This window comes from Balaenoptera acutorostrata, chromosome 11 (assembly GCF_949987535.1).
Source record: "Balaenoptera acutorostrata chromosome 11, mBalAcu1.1, whole genome shotgun sequence".
NCBI classification, from domain to species: domain Eukaryota; kingdom Metazoa; phylum Chordata; class Mammalia; order Artiodactyla; family Balaenopteridae; genus Balaenoptera; species Balaenoptera acutorostrata.
In genome coordinates this window covers 37,680,317-37,701,297 of record NC_080074.1, presented here as the reverse complement: position 1 = coordinate 37,701,297, position 20,981 = coordinate 37,680,317, and the positions used below count along the sequence as shown (strand labels likewise).

At 35.4% G+C, this 20,981-nt stretch overlaps 1 protein-coding gene across 3 annotated transcripts in view; it reads left to right on the top strand.

Annotated features, from left to right (window-relative positions):
* The window catches only part of METTL25 (methyltransferase like 25), a 256,001-nt gene that overhangs the window by 18,640 nt on the left and 216,380 nt on the right, over positions 1–20,981 (top strand). For all 3 annotated transcript variants that reach the window (XM_057556528.1, XM_007194949.3, XM_007194950.3), the window contains exons 2-5: positions 465–629; positions 1,116–1,222; positions 9,358–9,957; positions 12,852–12,999. In XM_057556528.1, the coding sequence (XP_057412511.1) occupies positions 465–629; positions 1,116–1,222; positions 9,358–9,957; positions 12,852–12,999 (1,020 nt within the window). The remainder of the gene's footprint in view (positions 1–464; positions 630–1,115; positions 1,223–9,357; positions 9,958–12,851; positions 13,000–20,981) is intronic.

Genomic DNA, 20,981 nt, shown 5'->3' with positions numbered 1-20,981 from the left:
GTAACATTTATACCATTGAGAATATTGCTGTTCTACATGCAGTGTGGACAGGGAGTAACGGCATTGGATGGACTGACCTCCTTTAAATTCACAGCTGTACGTCAGCCAGGACCATTCATAAATTTAATGAGTACATTACAGTTTAGCACGGTTTTAAACTTCTTTCTTTCTTTTTTTTTTTTTTTTTTTGGCTTTTAAAAAAACAACAAAAAGGCCAAATTTTAATTTGGAATCTAAGTGTATAATGGTATAGTGTATTAAAGAGAAAACTGGCTGCTACAAATAGCTAATAGTTTAAATAACAAATATAATGGAACCATTAGTGATATTGCCAAAATTCACACCAAAATGAAAATATTATAATTTGTTATAAGATCGGTGATTTGTGTTTTTTAAATCTCCAACAAATTAGCTAGTGATTATTTATTTTGTTGCTAACAATTCTTTTTATCTTGATTTTTTAGATATTACTGATTTTCCAAAAATATTTTGTGAAACTTCCCAGAAGCTGGTGAGTGTGGAAGCCTTCGCTCTGACTGCTAAATATTATTCTGTACAAAACTTGGGAATATGTACTCCTTTTGAACAGTTGCTTGTAGCCCTTCGTGGAAATCAAAAACAGAGAACTGGTAGGTGTGTTTGTGTGTGTGTATGTATGTTTTTTTAGGCATTTAGAAGCAATATATTATTCATATGTGTATATATTTCCAACATGTTCTTAATTTATTGTTAGACCTTATATCATGAGCCCCGATAGACTGATTTGTTCTAAATGAGTAGGTTTTCTTATGCACCATATTAAACAAAAAACTTAGGTATAGATCTCCACATTTTTTTCCTACATCGCAGTCTAGTTATCAGTCTTTTCCTTTGTAGTTAATTGTTTTATGTTTCAAGGAACATTTTTAATAATGTTATATGAGTCTTTTCATTTTATTAATTCAAATTTGATTCATAGCAGCTAAACTAATAGAGATCTATCATACAGACACCACAATAGGATCTCTGTATTGTTTTCATATTTAATTATAGAAAACATGAGCATCAACTGATGATTCTTATTAAGTTTTGTTTCTTTAGTAGCAGTACTTTAATTTTGTTTTACTTTTGTTCAGATGAAAATGTGAAGCCAGATGAGTTTATGAATTTGAAAAAATCTCATGAAGTTCAGGCAATGTCAGAGCTCATCAGCAGTATTGCTGATTACTGTGGAATAAAGCAGGTAAGAGTATTTGCCTATATATTCATGTGTTAAAATTATTGCCATTTTGGGGGGTATCATTCAAATTTCCTTTTCTACTATCACTGTCTAGCCTTTAAAATGTCATTAAGTAATAGCTGATGTGAGATGTCACATCACATCTGATCCTTTAAAACTGCTCTCATTTCCCAATATACTGCAATAAAAACAAATTTATACTAAAAATAAGATATGACTATTAATGTTTTGCCACAAATTTCACTCTTTTCAGAGTGGATAGAAGGTATGGTAATTCTCTTTTTCTTATGTTGTAACTCCAATTTGAGGCAGCATTATGAAGATGGCATTCTGCAAAATTGTTTACCACTAGGTGTTCTCAAGGACCTGGGTTACCATGCTGTGGTCTGGGGCACCTGCCTCATTATTGTAACATAAAGAAACTTGGATTCTTTCATAGTGTCAGAATTATAATGCATTCCTGTTGTAAAAAATAGCCTTTATGAAGGGTAGTAATGTCTGAAAATAGATGTTAAAATAAAATCAGTGATTGCCTCCATTGGCCTATAAAAACAGTAAGTTATTTTTCTTATCCCTACAAGAACATCTATGGGGGTAATGGAGGATTTTTTCCCTTCTTCAGTTTTTATTAGGTGTTAGAATCTTTTCCATGTATTCTTTCAGACTTGTGGAGAGTTTGAGATTGATTAGAAAACGATCACAGCTTGGGCCGGGCATGCAGAACCACTTATGGCAACATAGATCTCTAGAGTAGGAACTAAAAGGCAAGAGCCAAGGTAATAGTTTTCAGCCTTTTCTCCAGTGTATCATAGCTAAGCAGCACCTGTCAGGATCGGTAACGGGCTCACCGTGACAGTAATACTCACCCGGAGTAAAAAGGGCAAGTACACAGTAAAATTTAACAAACTGCTGCTGTACATAACACATGGATGAATATTAGAAACATAAAACTGAACGGGAAAAATAAGCAATTTACAGAAGACTACGTATTTTATGGTATCGTTTTTTAAAAGCTCTTAAGCAAAATAATGGTATATTCTTAATGCAAAAAATATATGAAAAAAACCATTAAAGAAGCAAGGGAATCATAAACAATCATTTGAGAATAGTTGTTACCTCTGGTAGGGGAAGCAGGGAGATGGGATATGGAAAGAAAACAAGTTATATGGACTGGAAATACTAACATTCTAGTTCTTAGGATGGCTGGTGGGTTCACGGGTATAGCAGATGCTACTGGATGCCTTATTCAGATGCTCTTGGGCCTCACCATTTCATGGTGTGCCAGGCTGCTTTCTACCTGTTTCTACATTTCTTTTCCTGTGGGTTTTCTCTGTCTGCTGAAGCATGGCACTGCCTGCATACAAGTTCTGGGGATTAATTCCTCCCTGTGAGCATCCTTGAATTAATGACTAATACACATTGATAAACAAATACATCAACTCCCGGACTTTCCAGGTGGGATGACTATGAGGTATGTGTTCTACAGTAGCTCTCCAAGTTTCTCAGTGTGATTAACCCAGGTTGCCCTAAAGTGGTATTTTGCTTAAGAACATACCTTTTATTGGGCTGTCTTCCTTTCTCTTTTTCCTCTTCTCTATTTTCCTGTCAGTGTTTTCTTCACTTCCCAAATAAGTCACCTATACTTAAATCTTCGAGGGGTATTTATTATTAGAATGGAAATCCAAGTCCATTCTAAAGAAGATTTTTGTGAGGAGTAAATTATGTATGCATATGGATACATGTGTGTAAGTAAAAGCCCTTTGACATCTGTACATAACAGAAGTCAAAACATTAAAGTGAAATTAACTAAAATTTTCCAGAAATAAAATTAGTTTGTTTTTTGTTTTTGGCTGTGACACACAGCATACAAGATATCTTAGTTGCCTGACTAGGGATTGAACCCACGCCCCCTGCAGTAGAAGCACAGAGTCTTAACCACTATTGTTCTTTATAACTTTACATTTCAACTGCATTTATTCTTTTATTTATATGAAATATTACATAATAAATAACTTTAAATTAATAAAGCAGATTTATTTCTAAAGTGCAGAGAAAAAAAATTTGAAATAGCTTAATGTTTCATGTTAGACCTTCTCTAAGGGAACTTTTTTCATAGTGATGGAGATTGTTTCTAGTGAGTGAAAAAAACCTGTATTAAAGGGTTTTTATTTTTTAAAGAAAAAAACCTGTATTAAAGGTCTTTTCTTTTTTAAAGACTTACAAGGTCTTTCTCTTGAAATTACTTAATAGCAATATTTGATTCTCAAAATAGTTAAGTTTGAAACGTATTACGTGTGTACTATTTTTACTTTTAAAAAGCAGATTTAATAAATGTAGATTTCATGGGTATAGTTGGAAACCCAGATACTAAAATCTTAACTTTACTAGTGACCAAAAAGAACTAGAGAAGAAAAAAAAACAATTTATTTTTGCCTCAACCACATTGCTCCCTACATGCCAAAAACCTTTGCCTCTCTCATCCCCATTACCAAGTCTTCTTACTTCTTAATTTTTATTTCTAAAATATGTTCACTGATTCACACTTGCATGCATGCGTTCATTTATTAAATATTTCTTTGGCTCCTACCATGTGTCAGGTGCCGTTATAGATGCTGAGGATACAGTAGTAAACAAAACAAAACATATCTTTGCCTTTATGGCATTTATACTCTAATGAGGAGAGATAGATAATAAAATCATTATAAGTATATTTTATTGTATATGTTGATATACTTTAAGGAGAAAAAAAATAAAAAGGAAGTAGCTAATTCAGGGATGGGGGATTAAAGCTTTTGATTAGGAAGAGAGGGGCAAGTAAGACCTCATTGTAAAGATAGCATTTGAGTTAAGATCTCCTTCAAGAGGTAAGAGAGTTATCCATTAGAATATCCGGATGAAAAATTTTTTAGATGGAGGGAATAGCACATTCAGTGGCCGTAAAGTGGGAATATACTTGGTGTATTCTTTTTTTAAAAATTAATTAATTAGTTAATTAATTTATTTATGGCTGCATTGGGTCTTTGTTGCTGCGTGTGGGCTTTCTCTAGTTGCAGCGAGAGGGGGCTACTCTTGGTTGTGGTGCACGAGCTTCTCTTGTTGTGGAGCACGGGCTCGAGGCGCGCGGGCTTAGTTGCTCCGTGGCATGTGGGATCTTCCCGGACCAGGGCTCAAACCCGTGGCCCCTGCACTGGCAGGTGGATTCCTAACCACTGTGCCACCAGGGAAGCCCCACTTGTTGTATTCTTGAAAGAGCCAAGAAGCCAGATTAACTCCAGTGGTGAGAGCAAGGACAAAGTAGTAGGAGCTGAGGTTGGGGTGGCAGAAGCAGGTCATGAAGTTGTAGAGTCTTAGAGGCCATTGTGATGATTTGGGCTTTTACCTTGAATGAGATGGTAAGCCGTTGGAGCAACTGGATCACTCTGACTGCTGTGTTGCGGAGTGTTATGAAGCAAATATTGGGCTGGCCAAAAAGTTTGTTCGGGTTTTGGTAACATGTTATGGAAAAACCCGAGCGAACTTTTTGGCCAACCCAATATTTCCATTACCTTTGCACTCTTCGCCATAGTCTTTGTAAACATTCAAGCTGGTTCTTTTCAGAAATTAGCTCATATGTAAGCATGAGCTTCCAGAGTTGAGGCAAAAAGCTTAGTAACAAAGGAGGTTAGTAGCAGGAGATAAGTTTAGGGAAGTTATGAGAGATTTTACTTAGAGGCGTGGTATGATCAGTCTTTGTTTTGTTCTCTTGAGAATAGACTCAAGGAGGGAAGGTGAGAGCAGGGAGATCATTGAGGAGGCCGTTGCAATAACCTAGACTTAGGGTGCAGTTGGTATGAAATACCCTTGGTAAAACTGGATTTTTTCACAATTCAGGTGGAGGGTATGAGAGAAAGAAAGGAGTCTTGTTCTCCACCTGGAAGTATGGAGATACTATTAACTATGATGGAGAAGATTATGGGAGGGGCAGGTTTTACAGAGACTATCAAGAACTTAGTTTTGAACATGTTAAATTTGAGATGCTTATAAGACATTCAAGTGGAAATGTTAGGTACACTGTTGGATATGAGTATGAAGTTCATGGCAGAATTCCATACTGGAATTATAAATTTGAAAGTCATTAGCTTATAATAGTAGGGAGATCTCCAGGTCAGTCAACAAAATATAACTCTCCTGTCTGAAGTATAGTACCATACTAATACTAATATTAAGAAATGTAATCACTATGTGTAGCAATATTTCTATGAGAAAGTCTTCTAAGCAGTATTAGGAAACAAGGAAGATACTTCCCACCAGGTATTACACTGGAGACTCCTCTATCTTCAAACCTATAAGATGATCCAGGAAGGAAAAGACCGTTGTGAGTAAGGGGTAAGAGATCAGGATTGTGGAGGTTTTGCTACTCAGATAAGAGAGTTTGAAGGCAAAAATATGTATGATTTATGTAACCTTTAATTGCAGAGTTTGCCATTCTCTTGCTAACACTGTATATATTACTGAAAGGCCAATTTGGAGAGGGATAAAAATCAGTTTGGGTCAGTAAGATATAAGTGAGCTGATAGATTTTTCTAGGAAATTTTGCCTATTACTGAAAAGGGTTTCAGATATTATATTGTGAAGACATGATTCTTAGGTTTTCCCCAGCCATCTTGCAACCAGAGGAATTACAAATACGTTGGCCCAGACGCCATATGTGGTTGAGCCTCTGGTTGGTTCAGCTACTCTACTGCCAGATTTCTTAAGTGAGGTGAGTTTTTCTCAGTGATGGAAATTTGATATTCTGTTACTTGCAGACAAAATTTTCCTCATTCACAAGTGGAATTGTTATATGCAGATCTGGGAACAAACTCAATTACCTCTTGGTAAGAAAACATCTGTACTGGGGGGAACAAATGTCCTGGTGCTTACAAACAACCCATTGGTTGCTAACATTAAGCCTGCCATTGGCATCAGTGAATGTGTTTTTGTAGAAGGAAGGGAATGGAGAGCTTTGCTTTCTCTAGAGATTCAGATATGGGGAAATTGATTAATAGAGTTTCTACTCTATAGCCCTTGTATTCATGAGTATGGTATCTTCAGATAGATTGTAGTTCCTTAGGATCAAGATATATAATGCTTCTGTATTTCCCATAATACCTAGCCTAGAGATTAACATTAAAAAGGGGGCATAGGGAATTATTTGTAAGCTAGACACTTATTTAGCAGACATCATTTATTGGAGTTTTACCTATGAATTGCAATTTTGCTTGAATTGAAATTTTTGAGGATTTCATTGATGATATGCATTATTTCAAATATAGGAAATTTTCCTTGAGTGGCTCATATTTATGTCAGGATTTAATTGATTTTAGGAATTAAAGATTAGATATAATGAGATTAGATAATGATTTCCTATGATAATATTTCTGTAATTGTCCATTTATTTCTTATGAAATGACATGACAATACAGTAAACAATCTTGGTAATTTTATATGTCTTTTATCATTTTTAGTTTTATTGAGGTATAATTTATATATTCACCAATTCTAGGTGTACACTTTGATGCATTTGGTAATTGTATGCAGTTGTTTAGCCACTGTAATAAAAAATATTTCTGTCACCATAAAAAGTTTCCTCATACCCTTTTGCAAGATATTTCCTCCTCCATTCTGAAGGAATTACTGCTCTGCTTGTAGTTTTGACTTTTCTAGAACATCGTATAAATGGAATCAAATAATATGTAGATGTTTGTGTTTGACTATCCTTTAACGCATAGTTTTTAGAGTCATCAATATTTTTATGTGCAGACTCTTTGTTCCTCATTTTTGGGTATAGTATGCTACAGTATGGATATACCACAATTTGTTTTTCAGTTCATTGGTTGATGGATATTTGAGTTGTTACCAATTTTTTTGGCCGCTATGAATTTATTCACATACAAGACTTTGTGGACATGTTTGCATTTCTCTTGGGTAAATAGCCCAGAGTGGGATTTGTAGGTTGTATAGTAAGTGTATGCTTTAACTCTATGTTAAACTGCTGATGTTTTCCAAAGTGACTGTACCATTTTACGTTTGTGTGTATCTCATTATGATTGTAGTTTGCAATTCCCAAAAGAGTAGTGATATTGGGCATCTTTTTATAGTGGTCATTTGTATATCTTCTTCTGTGAAGTGTGTGTTCAAATGTTCTGCCCATTTTTTAATTGGTGGCTTGTCTTTTTTTTTTTTTTAAAGAAATTCACGTTCTTTTATTTATTTATTTATTTATTTATTTATTGATGACTGTGTTGAGTCTTCGTTTCTGTACGAGGGCTTTCTCTAGTTGCGGCAAGTGGGGACCACTCTTCATCGCGGTGCGCGGGCCTCTCACCATCACGGCCTCTCTTGTTGCGGAGCACAGGCTCCAGACTCACAGGCTCAGTAATTGTGGCTCACGGGCCCAGTTGCTCCGTGGCATGTGGGATCTTCCCAGACCAGGGCTCGAACCCGTGTCCCCTGCATTGGCAGGCAGATTCTCAACCACTGCGCCACCAGGGAAGCCCTGGTGGCTTGTCTTATTATTGAGTTGTTAGAGTTCTTTATATATTCTGGACACAAACCCTTAGTCAGATACATGTTTTGCAAATATTTCTTACCCTTTTTAACTATGTATTTTGAATAGCAAAGGTTTTAATTTTAATGAAGTCCATTTTTCAATTATTTCTTTGTAGTTTATGCTTTTTATGTCCTACATAAGAAATCTTTTCCCCTTCCAATGTCACAAAGATACGCAGGAATTAAAGATATGCCTGCTTGGGATATGACATGTAAAAATCTTTTTTTTCCCATACAGACATCCAGTTATACCCACACCATTTGTTTAAAAGACTATCTTTTCCTTTGAATTACTTTAGTTGTTTTGTCAAAAACCAGTTGACTATATAACTGGGGGTCTATTTCTGGACTCTGTTTATTCCATGGATTTATATTTCTATTTTTATACCAGCACTACACTGTTTTGATTACTATAGTTTTTTTTTTTTTTTTTAAAAAAACAGTTTTCTTTTTTTTAATATTACTAATTTATTTATTTATTTTTGGCTGTGTTGGGTCTTCGTTTCTGTGCGAGGGCTTTCTCTAGTTGTGGCGAGCGGGGGCCACTCTTCATCGTGGTGCGTGGGCCTCTCACTGTCGCGGCCTCTCTTGTTGCGGAGCACAGGCTCCAGACGCGCAGGCTCAGTAGTTGTGGCTCACGGGCCTAGTTGCTCCGTGGCATGTGGGATCTTCCCAGACCAGGGCTCGAACCCGTGTCCCCTGCATCGGCAGGCAGATTCTCAACCACTGTGCCACCAGGGAAGCCCTGTAGTTTTATATTGATTCCTGAATCAGTGTAAATCCTCAAATTTTTTCTTTTCAAAATCGTTTTGGTTATTCTAGGTACTTTGCCTTCTCATATAAATTATAATATCTGCTTATGAATTTCTTTTAAAAACCCTGCTGAAAAAAAAAAAAAAAAAAACCCTGCTGGGATTTTGATTAGGATTGCATTGAATCTATATGTCAGTTTGGGAGAATTGCCATTTTATTATTGAGTCTAACTATTTCATGAATATGGTATATCTTTATTTAGCTCTTTAAAATTTTTCCTAAGCAGTGTTTTCTAGTTTTCAGTGTATAGGTCATGCATAACCTCTGTTAAATTTATTCCTAGATTTGTATTTTTATGCTATTTTAATTCAATTGGTTTTAAATTTTATTTTCTAATTGTTCTTTACTACTGTAATGCGTATGTTCTGATGGTTCTTTATTCATTTCTAATGAGCTTGTATCTTGACACATTGCTAACTTGACTTACTAGTTCTTTTAACTTTTGTATGCATTCCTTAGAATTTTCTACAGATACAATCATGTCATCTATGAAGAAAGACAATTTTACTTTCAATATTTATGTCTTTTACATCTTTTCCTTGACTTATTATTACACTGCTTAGAACTTCTCTTAAAATGTTGAATAAAAATGATGAGAGTTGTTGGTTTTTAATAGTAATCAAAAATTAAAATTAAAAATGCATAACAGGTTGTATAAATTATACATTCCTTTACTTCCTTTTTAAAAAAATATTGCGAATGCTTTCGGTTACCATCTGACTAAAATCCTTTTAATTCATTCTGGTTTTCTTTAGATAATTGACCTGGGTTCTGGAAAAGGCTACCTAAGCTCCTTTTTGTCCTTAAAGTATGGCTTAAAAGTTTATGGAATTGATTCCTCAAATACCAATACTCATGGAGCTGAGGAGAGAAACAGGAAACTGAAGAAACATTGGAAAGTCTATCGTAGGCGGTCAAAATTAGATGTCAATGGACTGGCATTACAAATGGCAAAAGAAAGGAAAGTGCAAGATGAAATTAAATTTAAAGCCGATATTGAGGGAGTATGTAACAGCAGTACTGCAAATCAAGAAAAGATGTCGACCTCGGACTTTCTGGCAGATTTTTCAGCCTCTGTAATTTCTAACATCAGAAAACAAATGGAAAACCTACATGTTTATTCACATCGAGAAGAAAATTTGTGTTTTGAAAATGCCTTTTCTCTTAGGGACCTTTTGCCTATTAATGCCGTAGAACCTACTTCTTCATCCCATATACCCAAGAGAAAAATGTCTGAAACAAATAAAGAGAGAAGAAAAATGACGTCAAAGTCAAATGAATCCAATATATATTCACCTTTAACATCTTTTATCACTGCTGATTCAGAACTACATGATATTATTAAAGATCTGGAGGTAATTTTATTTTTTTAATTCCTTAATTTCATTTATATATAAAGGCTTTAAGACATAGAATTAAGTTTTAATGATAGCTTACTTAACCTGCGTATCTTACTTGATTACATTAATATAAAGGACCAAGAAGATAAAATTATATTCAGGCTTTCATGATTTCCACAGCTATCAAAATCTGACAATTACGATTTTCCAGAAGGGAGTACCCTCCACTCATTTGTAAGCCTAAATTAGACAGAAGTACTAATACTAAATCTAGTCAGCTAAGTTCTCGTTATGCAATTTATGAGTTGTTAAAATTCCAATCCAAGACAGCTCTTACATTTTATTTAAATTTGAAGTAAAGATGTACCTAGGGCAATATTATGTTTAATGTTAGCCTTGGTAACCAAATTTGCAATTTTCTTGAGCAAGACCAACTTCTGAGTATTCTTAAAAAATTTGGGGCTTCCCTGGTGGCGCAGTGGTTGAGAATCTGCCTGCTAATGCAGGGGACACGGGTTCGAGCCCTGGTCTGGGAAGATCCCACATGCCACGGAGCAACTGGGCCCGTGAGCCACAGCTACTGAGCCTGCGCGTCTGGAGCCTGTGCCCCGCAACGGGAGGGGCCGCGATAGTGAAAGGCCCGCGCACCGCGATGAAGAGCGGTCCCCGCACCGCGATGAAGAGTGGCCCCCACTTGCCGTAACCAGAGAAAGCCCTCGCACGAACCGAAGACCCAACACAGCCAAAAATAAATAAATAAATAAATAAAGTAGCTATAAAATTAAAAAAAAAAAAAATTTGAACTTTTTCTAAACTACAAGTATGTCAAGTTATGCAGAGATAATATATCTTAAAGGCAACATTGTATGTGAAAACAGTATTGTAGAGGAGTTTTTAGAAATCATTTGGCCTGACTCATTGTTTTAAAAAAACAGGGTAGCCTTTGATGTTATAATATTCTACTCATGTTAAATTTTTTGAAAATTCTTCCCTAAAGAATGAATAAACAAAAGATACCAGAATTATTTATAAATTTAAATCCTTGTTTGGTAGCTAACCAGTGTTTTGTTACTTTGTCATTTTAGAATGGGGAAGTTTTCTTTTTCCCAGATATTTCAGGATTTCACTAATTATGGGAAACCGGTTAATCCTCATTAATTGTTTTTCCTATATATGAAATCCGTAATTAAGTTATAGCTTAACCTTCTGTTAGGGTTAAACAGCCCCAATTACTTTAACCTGACTTAAAAATGTATACATTTTTGTGCTTATTATCATATATTTATGTTTTTAAAAGTCTTCTCTAAAATATATGATCAAAACTGTATGCAGACTTTTATAAGAATTTGACTTATAAAAGATATGCTGGAAGATTGTTTCTTGGGTCCTTAGTTAAGTAGCAATTTAATAACCAGAGTTAACCAATACCTCCTATCTCCTCCCCTTCCCACCCTACAGCACACACATACATTACTTAAATATTTTACTGTTAGGATAATATGCTGATTACGTATTTTTGTTTGCCACCTGCTGGTATTTTTAACTAACCTTGTGTAATGAATACACTGAAAAATGAGATTAAATATTTTGGTGTTATCTTTAGGGAGAACTAGCCTAAAAGAGAGAGATTTATGTCTCTGTTATCTACCCTTAATTAACAATAAGCCCTTTCTCTCTGAATTCCTTTTTATTTATAACATTATAATGTCTAAATAAAACCTACCCAAACTATGTAATCATTGAGAAAAGCAAAATAGTGGCACAACACTCCAGAAATTGTGCTTTGAAGAGAATGTTGGTTGAAGCAACAGAATGTTCTATCAGGTTGAAGCAACTTACAGGTACAATTATTTTCTTTAGAAAGGTAACATTTCAGCCCTGTCTATGTCTACATCATATGGGCTAAAATCACATTTTTGGTAAAATAACTTAAGTGAAAAAATTGTATTTGTTCTGAAGATAGTTATAAAAATATACTTGATTCACAACTTAATGTCCATTATTTTGAATTTATAACATGATGATGATGATGTAAGAATAGAAGACATTTACTGAATTTTATTGGATGCCAGAGATTGTACTAAGTCATTTACCAGTATTAACTTATTAAAGTCTTGCAATAACCCATTGAGGTGAGGTACTATTATTAGCCTCATTTTACAGAAGAGGAAACTAAGGAACTGAAGAGTTAAAACAAACAAACGGTATATTGATCAAGATTCTGTGAGTGCATGCCTATGCACCCATTCTGTATGTGTATACATCTAAATTACGCTTTGGATAATTAGGAGAACATTATCCAAATTCTATCCAAAAATAGAATTTTTACATAAAATTCATGTTATAAAATTTAGAACAAAAATTTTATATTGAATTTAATCTTGTCATATTTGATGCAGTGAACAAACTAAGTAAACTTTTGGTGTTGGAGTAGAAATGCCGACTTAGCAACACTTAATTTTATTTTTTATGACAATGTTTTATAAGTTTCGATGGGTATGGGTGAAGAAGTGAATTTTAAAAATTGACTAGTAAGGTATTAATGTGTCTCAAATCATAAGTTTGTCCTAGTAATGCAAGCTACGTTGTATTGCTCCAACGTTAATTTGAGTAGTCGTTAAGCAAATATTAGTTGTAAAAGAAACCAGAGAAAATTCAAATGAGTAACCAAAAACACTAGAAAATCAACTGAAAGTTATGTCAGTTTTGGTAAAAGATCAGTCATTTTGCCTTTAAAGGCAATAGTTACTTGTTATGAAAATAAAAGACATACAATACTTTCTAGGTAAAATTTCATCATTTTAAAAAGCTCTACATCTTCTAATAAACATTTAAATGTTTTTTAACCCTCCTTTTAATTTCCAAAATTTATTTTTCCTTCTCATTTTTTTTAATTTTCATTTTTTGAGGATTGTTTGATGGTAGGTCTGCATACTTGTGGTGATCTTGCTCCAAATACTCTGCGAATATTTACTTCCAAGTCTGAAATCAAGGGAGTTTGCAGTGTGGGTTGTTGCTACCACCTCTTATCTGAAGAGTTTGAAAACCCACATAAAGGTACAAGTTCTTCATATCCCATAATTTTATTTATTTGAGCATAATGGCTGCTTTGTATCGCTCCTTTTTTTGTTGTTGACATTATTGTCACTTTGAATTAACATTGGAGATAATATCTGATGTTCTTGCAATTTTAGAAATGTTACATCAAATGAAACTTGATGAGCTATCACTTGCGTTGTATTTTATTATAGATTTTTTAGTCATAGTATGGTCTTAATGAATGCCAAAAACTGCAAATATGTGAAATATTTGTGTGGTGTATTTTTAGAGAACTTCTGTTTAAAAATATTTGTAAGATATACATTTACTAAGGTAGTAAAGCTAAGTTTTTTTGTCATAAATATAGAATGGGCAAAGTTTATTTTCATTTCCAAAGCCTTCTCAATTTTGTAACAAATATTGATATTTGTCCCCTCAAAAAGTTTCTTACAGTAGTTTGAAGGGTCAAAATACTATGATTTTAAAAAGCTGGAAAACTGTGCAATTGTATTAAAATAATAGTATTCAAACTGTGCTCCCTGGGCTGAGAAGGTGCCTGAGGGGCAAAGTACAGAGTACGTTGACAGGACTGAAAACACCTACAACCCTTCCTCCAGAGCAGCTCCTGAAATTCCTCTCTTTGATCCATTTTATATGTTATTTCTCTTATTAGACACATGGTTTCAAAACCACTGGTTCAGGTTAGATGGTTATTTAGATGGTTATCTATTAATATTAGCAGTTCTCTTTTCTGTTAGTTTAGTGAAGTGTTTATCAACATCCAGTGTCCCTTGGTAAGAATTTTTAGGTCAGGAAGTTGTGTGAATATAGATGGTATTGCTTGCTCTTTTTCTCAATTTTAAAACCCAGATGACTGTAAAAATTTGATTATTTGTCATTTAGTCATTTCCAACAGGTAAAAATTATGATGGTATGATTCTACTGAAAATTGCCTGGGTGAAACAGGTCATCCTTAAAACTGGCAAAGGTTTTTGGGGAAAAGAGTCAATTGAATTTGAATATTTTATGTCAGGGTTCTAAAAAGTATCTTTTAGGAAAAGTACACAGAAGTAAAATTGTCAATATATAGAGATACACAGAGTGAGAGAAAGAAAGCAAATTGGCAAAAAGTTAACAATTAAACAATTAAACAATTTAAACAATTAAACAAAGTTTAATTTAAATGAAGAATATATGTTTGTCATGCCATTATTTCCCACTTTTCTCTGAGTAAAAAAATTTTCAAGATAAAAATTGGGGGGGAAAGTGAACCTAAAAAATTATTTATTCTAAAGTATATACCCAAATATTTACATTACTTTATAGCCCTTTTTGTGCATCTTTCCTAAAAGAAATGAAAAAAAAAAAACCTTTAATACAATCACAGTTTTACAGCTTTTAAAATATTAAATGCAAACTGTTTTCCTGGATCAGCAAGCATAAAATTTTAGGTAGGGAAGTTTTTGTTCTTAGTTCAAGAGCTTCCTGTTCTATAGGTACAATGAAATGGGTTTTTTTAATAATTGTCTTAGTTCAGGGTAGGTGTAACCACTTGGTGTGTCTTTCAATTCAGAGATACTGTCTCACAGTGTAAGATCTTTAATTTCAGTTGCCTGCTTCCTTCTTTCACTTTATCATCATGTCCCCCCAAATGCCTTCCCCTTCCAAAGGGCCTCCCTCTCCTCTTTAGGTGACACATCTTAAGACTGCCATCTCTGGTCGGGCTGGACCCTTGCAGCCATTGCTCAGTATCGTCAGGTCTCAGACTTAATCTCTATACTTTACACCATGAGTGGGATCCTCTCTTTTGGCAGCGCTCTCTGTTCTCTGTCACACACATTTTTCTACATCTGACTCTCCTTCTGGAGTGATCCCCAGAGCTGGTTCTGCTGGTTTGAGATGTTTATTTCTTCACTTACACTTAAATCAAAGTACGTAGTGTACATGTGGCTTATGAGTAATTTTATCTATCCTCTGTCTGGTTTTTGTTGAGTATGTAAAGAAATTCAGATTTAAGTGGCTATCGTTATTTTATGACAACCAGGAAATGTCTCTGGTACATTTATCATCTGATGTCTGGTTCTTCAGTTGTGTTCTGTAAGGGGGTTGGCAGAAGCTACTTGCCAGGGTAGGAAAAAAATGAAGAGAGTGACCAGTTGCTCCTGTGCCTGTCCATTTTATGTCAGTCTTTAGGTACCTTTTTTTTCTTTTATTTTCCCTAGTCAAATAGTTGTTTAATATTAATTATACTTATTTATAATGTGTTTTAATAAAGTGCAAACAAACGTAAGGGAAGATATATATTTTTAGAGCTAAATCAAAAGATTAGAGAGAGACCTTTGGGTTATGAGACCACTTTAGTTACCTTTTCTAACACACTATTGCATTAAATTGTTTAGAAGTATTTACTGACCAGGTATTCAGACTGAAATGAGAAATATCTCTGAACAAGGCATGTTCGGTAGAGAGGCCTTTGCGCAATCTGAAGGAAGAAGAAAGATTAGTGCATCCACATCTTCAGCCTCTCCCGCTTCGTTTCTGCCATGGAAAGATTTGATAGATTTATGAGTAGAGTGTAGACACTAGTTTTTATTCACTTTTGTATCTTCAGAACTAAGCACATTGCCTCAAACATGGTTCATGTTGATCAATGTTTGTACAATGTGTGTTGACTAGATAATCGAGTGACAGTTGCCTTTGTTCACTGCATCGATAGGATGACTTTGGGCCCAGAACTCAGGCAAGAAAAAGTGTTGGAAAGGTTTGTTAATGACAGTGAGTGGCAGCTGCAAACTCTCATCTTCCCTTCTTACAGGCAGAGTTAATTCATGGAAAGGCCTTCCTGTCAAAAATATCTTAACCATTGAGAATCATTGAGATGATCAGGTAAACAATACTAAGCTTAAGTGGTTAAAGCTAATAGTAATACCTTAATGTTATTTGATTTCCTCATAGATACCTGAAAAGAACAGAGGGTGGGAGCCTTGCTTGTCAGAAAAGCAAAGAATAAGCAGGAAGAAACAGGACTGAGTGATATGATGAATTAGGTGAAGATGTATGCAATGTGAGTACCTTCAAATACTGTGGAAAGAAAGAGTTGGAAAGCCAAGAGATAGGAGAAAAATAAGTGATAGGAATAACAAAAGCAACCTTGGTTCATGTTGCAGTTTTGCCTAGCTTCGGACTGCCACATTTTCTCATCTCAAAAACCAGATGGCAAAAGTCACTCCCTTCTCTCTTTCCCACACCCCTATTTCCATTTTCCTTGCCTTATCTTGGCTATAGTAAAAGGAGAGAAGATATGAACCATCTCCTGCAATGTTTATAACAGTGTTTCTCAACTCTGGCTGGCCAGTTGGATTGTATATGACAGTTTCGGTGTCTAGATGCCTGGGACCCACTTCTGACCTTCTAATGTATAATCTCTAAGGATGGGATTTGAATATAAGTATTTTTAAGAAGCACTATAGGTAATTCTGATGAACAGCATCGTTGAAAACAAGTGTTTGTTATGGTTCCTAAGAAGACAGAATTTTAGAAGATGTTCTGTAGAAATATATTCAAGGTTATTTGTAGTTATTTTAACCTCTCCCATGCAGAGACTTAGGTGGACTCTACTCATGTGCTCGTTTGCATATCCAAACCAAAGGCTGAACCCAGAAGGGTCCAGAAGGGTATATCAGAGTCTAGAGTGCAAAGTAATTAACCGCCCCCCCCAAAAGCCCTTGAAGCATAGAGCTCAGAGTGAAAACCCGGGGAAACCAAACATAGAGGGCATAAATGCACAATAAAGTTAAGGGTTAGAAACTAGACAAAATCAAGGGGAAAAATGTAGAACAAGAAAAGAATGTCCAAGATAATTATTATGAGCACCACTAGAATTTTGATAGCTTAACTTAACTGATGAGCAGTGATGTCTGTGTGTGTGTGAAGGCAGACAACAGCAAGCAGTTTGTTCTTGTCTATTTAGCAGTGACTGTTTACAAAGATGGAATATGGATGTGGTCTTATTTTGTATATACAGCCCATGCTATGTAGTCCTAGTATTCCTTACTAAAATAGAAATCCACCACTGTAGAGTTTGATCATTCTATTAAAATAACTAACTTATAGGGCAAGGTGTCTGCATGGACAAGGTTAGAGTATTTCCTGTCATATGTCTAGGACTAGGTTCCATGGAGGTATATTTCTGAATAATCAAGTATGTCATGTGTCTCTCCCTTCATATCTTACACACCTGCCTCTAACCCTCAGTTTGTTTGCACAGCTGTTTTTAAGTTTGGATTGGGGCAGTGTTGCCCTTTGGGATGTACATTTGAGTTATTAATAGTCCAACATAGTACAGTAGAAAAGTCTGGTATGTACACTGCAACTTTTTATGATGATGTGTACTATGTAAACAATATGTGTTTTACATGAATATGTTTACCAAGTATGCTGTGGTAGACCATAGAGGTGGTCTGTCATGAATGTTAATTTTCAAAAATACCTCAAAACTCTCTGAGCAATTATGAATACCAAAGTTCTACCATATGTTTTAAAAACTGCTTTAAATATTTATACATTATAAGCCAGTAGTTCCTAGGAGAACACGAAATACCAGAAACAGTATTATTTATTGCAGTGCTTTATAGAACATATATGTTTTCCCAAGCTTGACTTGTTTCAGTGTTTTGTCTTAATATTGATTACCATTATCATAATTAATTTGAAATATTGATATTATTTCTTCCCCCTGAAGTTGGAGAGAGAACTTCTTTTGGTTGTTTTTCCCATAAAGGTAGAAACATGCTGAGGAAACACTACTGGTTACCTATCCAGATCCACATCTCTCTTCTTCCTTGCTAACTGAACTATGATTTTGTTCAAGCATCAGTTATTAGGAAGATTGAGCCCTGCTATAGCCTCAGAAATATGTGACTCTCAATCTAAATTAGTTATGGTAATTCCATTTATTTAGGAAAGGATATGAGACACAGTTCTTATCAATGAGGAGCATATCTACTAGAGAGTTTCCTAGGAAATTTTTTTTTTTCTGTTAAAAGTGAACACAAGACAGAAGCAGCGCTTTTTTTCTGCCTCTGGACTTTATCATCTGTATGTGTTTTTTCAGCCTAACGTATCAACCTGCTAGGTATTCTGTCAGAAATTGATATTAGTGCTGTAACTGAGTCATTCAGGCCCGGTCTGAAGAATGAATGGTAATTTTCTTTTCCTGTATGTTTATATGATCATATCTGAGGCCTAGGAGTGTAGCATGAGTAGAGAAAAAGTTGGGATCCTAGAAAGTCAGATCAGGTGGTTTCATAGAGCTTATTGAGTGGCCTTAATAGGAGCTCCTTCTAGAAGCAGCCCTCGTCTGGGCAGAGGCTTGTGCTTGGTCTCTCCCTACCTCTTCCCAGCCCAATGTCAGGGAGTCTGCTAATATCGTAGTGCCTCCAAATACTGCAGATCTGCAGAGTCAAATATAAGTGGTGTAACCCTTGAAAGCCTTGGGCCTACCTTCATGTTTACCCCAGCCTTAATGTTTTACCCAGAAATTAAGGTGATCCTCCCTAGAGCCCTCCATCTCCTTTTGTTTTTTTAACCAAAGGAGGGCTGTAGATCATCTTGCAGCAGCATCTTTCAATCTGGTCCTGCCATTTCTGTATCAAATAGAAATTTGTTAAGGGGATACGATACCTTTCGTACTGTAAGTTGTTTCTCAATTTATGTCACCAGTAGGAATTTTAAGGAAGGAGGCTAGATTCTTACATAGTCATCTTCAATGTCTTTTAGAATTAACAATTGGTTTCACTGCTTTAAATTTAGAGGTACTTCACCTGGAAAGGTATCTGGATGTTGAAGGAAAATACTTTGAGCATATTATTTGAAAATGTAACATACTGTTTAAAAATAAGTGTATCTTATATTTTGAGATCTTTTGGATATTCAGTATATGCTGTTAAAAACTCCTAAGATAGTATTAGCTAGTTAGGATCAGCATTACACCATGTATTGTAGCTACAGAAAGGTATGACTAATTTCTTAGTCAAGTAAATAGCAGTGAATTAATCTCATCATTGCAGCAATGCACACAATTGCTGTCTTTTCAGTAAAGATTTAACAGTATTTTCTATCTCATATAATATGTATTTTATTAAACAAATCTGTTTGTTTGCTTTCATCTTTTAATGCTAGAAGTTTGGAGGATGTAGAGGAATAAAGTGTGGTTTCTTTTTTCAAAAGAGCATGTACTTTACTTCCATTTCCAGCCGTGTATGATTTTTCTGAGGAACTCTCCTGCTATAGTTCAGCTAGACCCTGCCTAAATTAGAAAATGTATTTTTTTAAGCATTGCTGACTCTACAAAAATAAGGGAAATCTCCATGGATCAAGAAAAATCAAAACCAAAAAATTAAAAGGAGAGAAGGGGAAGAGAGAGAAAGAGGAGTTGAAACTAGAGCAGGGAACTGTGAGCCATAAGATAGCAGATGGTGTTGTCTTGAGGCAAATGCTGGTCCCATTGGGATCTAGAGGCTAACGTTGGGCCCTCCTACATGTTGGGGGAGCTGGACCTGAAAAGCTCATACTAAGCCATGACCTTGAATGACACAAGGCAGTCTTCCGTCAGTCCCATGCCGAAGCAAATTCAAATCTTTGTGGGGGAATACTTCCCAAGTTCTGGCCCTTGGAATTTCTACTGATTAAAATCTACCAAATGTAAGCTCAGAACTTAAAAAAAAAAAAAAAGCTAAATCACCAAATCTGTCTGGCTAGGTATCCTGCCTGCCCCTCACCCCATTCAACTAAAAATACTGAATGTAATTAAATTTCATTTCTTAAAAGCATTGAAGTACTGGAAAGATACATAGTATTTATCAGGTCAATATAGAGGAGAAGGTAGGAGCCCACAAAGATGATGGAAATGCTGAAGCTACTAAGGGTATTTGTATACCATGGCAAACTTGAGCTTTGGTTTCAAAGCCCTGCAAGGAGTGGGTTACAGATGATAAAACTTGCACTTAGGCAAACACAGAAAGGAGTCCCATAGGACAAACTCTCGTAAGTTGAGACCACAAGGATAAGGACTAAAGTTAGAGCAGCTGTAGTAGAAATAGAGTAGATTGAAACATTTAAGATTATGTAGAGGAGTAGAGATAAAGGAGAAGGATTGTCAAGGACTATTATCAGATTTCTGTTCCAAGCCACTGGGTAGGTGATGGTACAGCTTACATGATGGGGAAAACTAAGGAAGGACCAAGTTTCAGGGCAAAGTTTTGAACATGCTTAATAATTTGAGATTGCTTTATATATGAGTGATCATATTTTGGGAAAGTTTTATAAATACAGACATCTAAATACATGGAAATGGAACTGTTGTAGCATAATCACATAGGATTTATTTTTCTCTTATTTTCCAGAAAATCTGTAAGGTAGTAGCTGACATTGGTTCATATGGTTCAAGGGTGTGAGGGCCAAGGTCTCTGCAGTTTTATTGGCCTTTCACTAGGGTTACATAATGGCTGCTGCTGTTCCAGCCATTGTAGTTCAAATGGAAAGAAATATGAAGATGGAAGAACTTTTCCCATGTGAGACAGCATCCTTTAAAGAACTTCCCTGGAAATTCTACCCAACAACTTCCTCTCCTCCATAGGCCATCTCTAGAAGGCTGGGAAATGTAACCTCCTAGATGGGCACACTGCAGCTCCAAATGAAATAAAGATTCTGTGAGTAACGAAGGAGAAACTGGATATTGGTAGGCATTTAGCATTGTCTGCCTCTGTATGTGTGTGTGTGTGGTGTGTGTATACACACACATGTGTAATATTAATACATGAATAGGTCCCTGGCAAGGGGAGAGTGATAAGGAGTGTGGGTAATATAACAGTATGTACATGTAACAGAATGTAATCATATCCATTGTCCTCTTCTTTCTTTTAATAATATAACTCCTCTTAGTTTTAGTAGAGCAAACATCACCCAGACACACAGCTAGAGTCCCTATCTCCCATGGGAGA